The sequence below is a fragment of the Atta colombica genome, unplaced genomic scaffold, assembly GCF_001594045.1.
Source record: "Atta colombica isolate Treedump-2 unplaced genomic scaffold, Acol1.0 scaffold134, whole genome shotgun sequence".
NCBI lineage: Eukaryota > Metazoa > Arthropoda > Insecta > Hymenoptera > Formicidae > Atta > Atta colombica.
This window is the reverse complement of record NW_017259222.1, coordinates 1,425,180-1,432,148: the sequence shown is the minus strand read 5'-3', so window position 1 is coordinate 1,432,148 and position 6,969 is coordinate 1,425,180. Positions and strand designations below refer to the sequence as shown.

The 6,969-nt window shown below is 31.4% G+C and overlaps 1 protein-coding gene across 3 annotated transcripts in view; it reads left to right on the top strand.

The window, feature by feature from the left end:
- The first annotated feature begins 3,049 nt into the window (after positions 1 to 3,049).
- Positions 3,050 to 6,969, top strand: part of LOC108684379 (tRNA dimethylallyltransferase, mitochondrial) — a 103,247-nt gene continuing 99,327 nt past the window's right edge. For 2 of the 3 annotated variants that reach the window (XM_018188657.1, XM_018188658.1), the window contains exon 1: positions 3,136 to 3,190. Coding sequence is in view for 1 of the 3 variants with exons in the window: in XM_018188656.1 (XP_018044145.1) it covers positions 3,050 to 3,190 (141 nt within the window). In the remaining 2 variants the exon portion in view is untranslated. Of the gene's footprint in view, positions 3,191 to 6,969 lie in introns of all 3 variants that reach the window. The other variant, XM_018188656.1, reaches the window with a different exon arrangement.

Genomic DNA, 6,969 nt, shown 5'->3' with positions numbered 1-6,969 from the left:
TATATATATATATATATATATGATTGGTCGCGACGAAAACAGCTATATAATTTCGAGACTTGAGTTCAGAAGTAATCGAACTACCGAAACGATCTCATAAGAAATCAGCAAGCGTTTTTACGTAGCCAAGTTTACAGAGCGAGCCGAGTCTTCATCTAAGGTCAAGACCGAGATCTTGCTTGAATATCTCTGTACTAATGTTCAAGAAATAACGTTGAAAGATTCTCTGGATTACTGTTTACTACACAACAAATGCAAATTTTGAATTGAAAAGATTAAACGAATGATGAGGTTTTTCTTTAAAAAAAATTCAAAAATTAAGAAAAAGAATAAAAAGAGCAATTAAGAACAGATTTTAAAAAACGACACTGTACATGTCTTGTATATAAATATTTACAAAAATATAATAGTTGCTACTTGATATGAAATAACTTAATGTCTCGTAGATATTTATAGCGATAGTTATAGCTTGAAATAGTATATGTTAAAAGTCAAAGTGAAGATGCCAGTGATTATATTTAGAATTTTATTAACTTAGGTCATGTCCACGAATTTATATATTCGAAAGCTTCAGATTAGAGTAATAGAAATTGGCAGTTTATTCAAAATTGTATTACTTCACTGCGTATATATACTAGAGGTGCTTCAAATCAACATCAATGTATTTAATGTATATTAAATTGTATCAGTTTTTGGATCAAGATAATGTACGCAATTTGTATGTCGATACATGGCGGTTTCGCAGAGTTTGTTCATTGTCGCATATATTATTCATCGCATATATTACTCAACATTTCAATAAGTATTTCTCACGCAAATCCCCATTTTATTTTATCAATATAACTCGAATATCAGCGAAACGCCTCCAAGATATAACTGTTTATTGCGTCACGAACAGATGCTATTTGCAGAAATGATTGCGTCATCATCGTAATGTGTCTGCCACGAAGAGTTGTACTATATGAATAATTCGAGTAATAGATATATGCGAAAAGTTTATATTATGTAAGCTTTGAACTGTTTTAATACCTTTACAAAAATATAATGCTAATTGATTATTGAAAGGTAATCAATTACTTATTTAGAATATTAAAAGCATCGAACAATAGTGCTTTCAATACTTAAAATATGTAATTAATTATTGTCTTTTAGTATTAAATTGGCCAGTTAGATTTCTGTAAAGGTGCAGTTAGAGAACACAACTGGATATAAAATTTTAGTAAGGTTTTTTCCGCAAGTATATATCGAGATTTTATTTTTGAATATATTGTAATTATTAAAATGTCATATAAAATTTTCTTCAATAAGTAAATAAATTTCATTTCTTATTCTCTATATAAGTTGCGTTTCTGTCTTTCTACTTATAAGTTGATTAACGAATGCTGACAATTACTTACATCCTAAAAGATATTCTAAAGACGTCTTTTATAACACTTCTTAAAAAACGTTTTAAAGATATTTTCAAGGTTTTCTGGAAAAAAGTAAAGGTTAAACATATATAATAAAACATTTTTGGAGCATATATAACTATTAATATTACTGTCTACAACGTATATTGATGACAATGCAATGGTAGAGTCAATTTGTAATACAGATATAAAAATATCTATTATCGAAGTCTCACATTTTTATCATTTTGTCGTAACAACGTATTATTATATAATAATTAAAATAATATTTGCGGAAATGCGTTAATAAGAAATAAAAGCTGCAAGTACTTAATAGACCAGGGTCAAATAATTTAGTATTTACATAACTTTGCGTATAATTTTTATGTACTATTATATTATAATATACAAAACGCGCATGTATACAGAACGAAAAAAATAATAAAATTATAATTCTTGCAATTAAAATTTTATATTTTATTTGCTTGAGGTTGAGAGTTGCTAAGTTATAATCATAGATTATAAATATAGTTTATAAATATAAGTTTATAATTATAATCGATATTTTTTTTTTTCAAGAATTCTCGGATATTTGTAAAATTCATGGAAAATTCTTGGAATGCCTGTTAATAATCGACGAAGAGGTAATACCTCTTTGCTTATTATGTTCTTCTGGTATTTCATCGATTATATATGAATTTAAATTTTTGCTAAGTAAATTGGAGCATAAGATAATTTAAAAATATTAAACATATTTCTGTGACAGACAAGAAATTTTCGTTACTCTCTAAATCTGAATCAGTGGATAGTCATTAATTATCCAGTGGCATACTTGGCATTGATAATCAGTGAAGTTCAAAAAAGGAAGAATATTTGAGCATTGTATGTAACTAAAATACTGACATTTGCACGTTAATTTCAATCTTCCAATATTGTATTCATTGAATTAAATTCAATGATTAATAATTAAACTAAAACATGAATTAGATCATATAATAAAGATTAGCTAGATTAGGGATCTTTTTTATTTAATTCACTGATTACCAGTAGCATTGATATCAGTGATTAGCATTGATCCACTGATTCAGATTTAGAGAGTATCTTAAGCTTTTTAGGTAACTTTTTTAAACTTTAAAGCACATGCGCGCATTATAATAATCTCTAGTACTTATTATTTATGATATAATTTTATATATATTACAGTTTAAATTATAAATATGACGTAAAATTACGAACGAAATTATAACTTTATATATGAAATATCCCAGTCGCCTAGTTTGTTAATCTTTATTTTACTTTACTTCTTATCTCTTTCTAATTCTTAAAATTAGAAAAAGATACAAAGTAAATTAAATCGAGACTAACAATAATCTAAATTATACTAGTAATGAACATAGGAATCAGAAAAAATAAAGAGGAAATTAAACCGAGGTTAAAATTAAATTACACTGCTAGAAATGTGAATAAAATACGACCTTACGCACGCGGCATATACGAAAGGCTCAAGGGAATCGTTTACATCATCATCGTTCTCGTTTCCCATTGTTTTGAAATCTAGCGCGCGGTCCGCGTTCCACCGTTTCCTCGCGCCTGCGCGGCAGAGCGAATCGTGCGGGCGCTCGCGGTGAAACACGGCGCATGCGCCCAGTATCGCGCTTATGATGGTCGATCATAACGAGATGTCTATGCCGCGTGTGCCAATTTTGGTAATTCTGGGGGCCACCGGATCCGGAAAATCACGGCTGGCCATCGAGCTAGCGCACCGCTTCTCCGGGGAGATCATCTCCGCCGACAGCATGCAGGTGAGTGCAGCCTCATGCCTGATCTACGACGCAGTAATCCCACAACGAGGTTAGGTAAGCCGCGGCACGACTTTCAAACTTGTTTATCGTCCGCGAGGAAACTCGTGGTAGATGCAGATCGGGAAAGTGCCGTTTTTTTCAGGAAACATTTATCTGAATAAATGTACGCAATAGATTTGCGGGTAAAACGAGGAAGGGAAGGCGTGTTTCCAATTGAACGTAATCATGTGCACGACGATCGCGTGGCGGAAGTGCTCCAATATAGGAAGCGCGGTGATCGCGATAAAAATGAATAGATCAATGTTCTCTCGAGTGTCGATGCTAACCAGGAAGCACTCGTGAATGACGTCGATGAGAACGTAATTTTCTAAAAATATTGTTACAAGTGAAATTTTAGACTGATAAAAATAAATCAAATGAGAGACATTAATCTTATTTTCAGTTCAAGTGGTGTATATAGAATTGAAAAATATATTTGCAAATTTTCATATTGAATATTAACACATACCAAGATCTGATTTGACTAAAAAATAAAATTATTTCTTTTATTTAATTGTTGCGAAATTGTATAATAGTTTTTATATTTTTTTATAAAATGAATTTAATTTCTCGATTATTTAATTTATTTTCGATTTATTAATCGATTAATATCTCCATTTTTATCAATATAGATTAATTTTAATTTTGATTTAACTCATTTTTTATTTTCTTCTAGTTGTAAAAATTTGAAAAAGATATAAATATTAAGTTAAATCTCTTGATGATTAAAGTTAAGCTACGTTGATGGAAATGGACATAAAACATTCACTCTGTAATCCTATTTGTACATACATATAAATTTTAGTTTTCTCTAATTCTTTTGTCACGTTCTCGTTTACTGAAATCGTGACGTCACGAAATATTTACACATTTAAAAGTAAAATTCTGCTTATAATGGCAGCATTTAAATCCGCCTGCTCGTAAAGCTGACGTATAAATCCGTTTGATGAGGCACTTTGTTAAAACGATTCCGTGCGCGAGAAAAAGCAGTTCTTCTTCCTCTCATTTTCTCTCTTTTTTTTTTTCTCTGTTATGAATACAAATGGTTTGACGTCAGTGTTACATAAAGTGATAATATTGAGATGATAAAGCGCGAATGTGAAAACGACTCCTAATATTCACATTTCTATCAATGTAGATTAATTCTAATCTCAGTTTAATTTACTTTAATTCTCAGAACTAGAGAACGATAACAAGTTCAATCGATATTAAAATTAATCTATATTAGTAGAAATGAGCATAAGCGGAGTTTGTCTTTTCCTCCCTGGAAAACAACTTGCATTATTAAATGGAATTCTAGTTAAAAATCAGAATTTTCTTTAAATCTATTACGAATGAGATAATTAAAATTTTGATTGATTTGATTGATCAGAATCTTCTGGTTTCCGTTCGTTTTCAATTAGAATTTTTTCTCAATATTGGAATGAGATTCTAATAATGTGATTGTGATTGTGAATAATGCGAATAGTTTCGGATCCAAAGTGAGACAATTTTATTTCAGAATGATTAGGAAAAAGAATATATAGATAAAAATAAAAACAGTAATAGTAATTTATTTTTAAAAGATAATTATTTATGTTCTGACACTGACTTTGTAGTGAGAAACATTACATTGAAAGCGAAACTGTCACTCTAAAATCTAAATCCAAGTGTGCAATGCCTTCATTTACGTGATTTAGTATTCCGTGTAAAAATAACTTTATACTACACGTTTAAATGTGTAAATCTATTTTTGTATGCAGCATAGTATGTTATTTTTATTATGGAAAAATAAATTACAGAAAATTACATATAAAGTCACTTATTACATGTTTGAATTTGCTGAAAGCGGAATGTCTAATCACATTAATTATAGTCTATCAACCTTGTAACGATGTTAGGTAATATATTATTGTTATCGCTATCATAATCGGTATTATAGTTATTGCTGGCTAATTCCGCTGTCATCTTCGATGATGACCACGACTGAATGTCGCTCTCTTTCTCCCTTCTGGGAGTTAGGTCGCGGGTCACAGGTCTGATACGTAAGCGCGCACTTTCGTGGCCCATAAATTAGCCGGTTTAATTGTCGCGCACGTCGGAGGCACGTCCGGTAATCTAATCGTACGGCCTTGACACGAGGATCAGTCGCAGCGCAATCGTGTCACGATGTAAATCGAATTCTGTCTTTCCGACAGGCCTACCGGAGAAACTCGTTGATTTCCGGTCGAACGAACTTCCGGCGAATTAATATCGTAATGCTTCTGTATCGGATAGTCAAAGGTCAGCTTTTTTTACTCCCCTTGTTTTAAACAAATTGACTTTCTTTTCTCTTTTTGTTGAAGACGTTTTTTTCCTCTTGAGGAACATTCCTCCTTTACTTCTCACGCCAACACTTATATGTTTCAAAAGAACTGAAATCGTTTCTTCCATTTATAACAAAACAAGGGAATCACAGATAGAATTATTCATACAAGAATGCACACGTTAATTATTGGAAATTGTTATATGAAAAATAAAAATTATTAAATTATCAGTAAGTTAAATTATACAATTATTAAAAAATTAAATTTTCGTAGGAAGTAATAGATTGAACACTTTATATGAGTTGAAAAAATTATATGCGAAGAGCTTATTCATGCAAATTGTTATTTTGCTCTATATTCTGTTTTTAAACATTAATATTTTGAAGAAAAATTGATAAAATTTAGTTAGGTAATGAAAAAGAATATTTTGAGTAAGAAGATAATTTTTTTTCTTTCTTACTGTAAGATTCTCTTTGAATGATGTAAGAAGTTAATCGTAGATGCTTATAAATTGAGATTTATTTCGAACTATTCACGAACATACAGCTAATATATAGCAATCATTTTTTAACATGGGAGCAAGTTCTTAAAAATAAATGTCTCTAATCATTTTTCTAAATTTTTACTAATGTGTTCTCTGTAGATTTCTTCATACTGAATGAATAATAGGAAAAAGATCAATTTGACATTCTCTTTTGCCTACACTTTCAATTTTTAAGAAAATTCAAATATAAAATTTTTAAATATAAATAAAGTTTTTATTTTTATAATTTCTCATATATAAAAAGGATGAATGAAATTTATTTTATAATATTTAAACAATTTTTACTTACATTATTTTTTATTAATTGATTAATTTGATCAATTTTGACTTTAATACTCGAGATCATTGCCGTCTTTCCAGTCCAGTAGTAGACTGGTTTCGTGCTTAAGAAAGAAGTCTAATTGGCGGTTTCTCGTCTTCGAGCGCGCGCGTCAGTTTATTTCGGTAGCTTTTTCACACGGAGCGTATCGGCTCCAATTTCGTTTCCCGCTCGCGGCTACGCGTGACCTCACTCGCGTGCGTAAATCACGTGCTCCCTGGCGGTCACGGCGTGACGCCCACACGCGCGCATGCCGAAAAAAAAAGATATTCACGAAAAGATATTCCGCCCTCGCTGACCCTCAATCCGCGCTGAACATCAAACGGCCGCTCGAAGAATCGTAATCAGTGTCGGGATTGTTCTTCCTCTCGACCAACAAATCCTCTAGGTATTCGCACGACTAGACATCCCATGGTGGTGCTCTCTTCTCTCTCTCTCTCTCTCTCTCTCTCTCTCTCTCTCTCTCTCTCTCTCTTCGTCTTCGCTTAAGCTTGGCTTTGCGCGCCAGACGAATTAGAGATATTCATTGGTTAGGTTTTTGCTCAGGAAGAGTTTATCTGTTATAAACTGAACATATCTATTCTAAACTGAT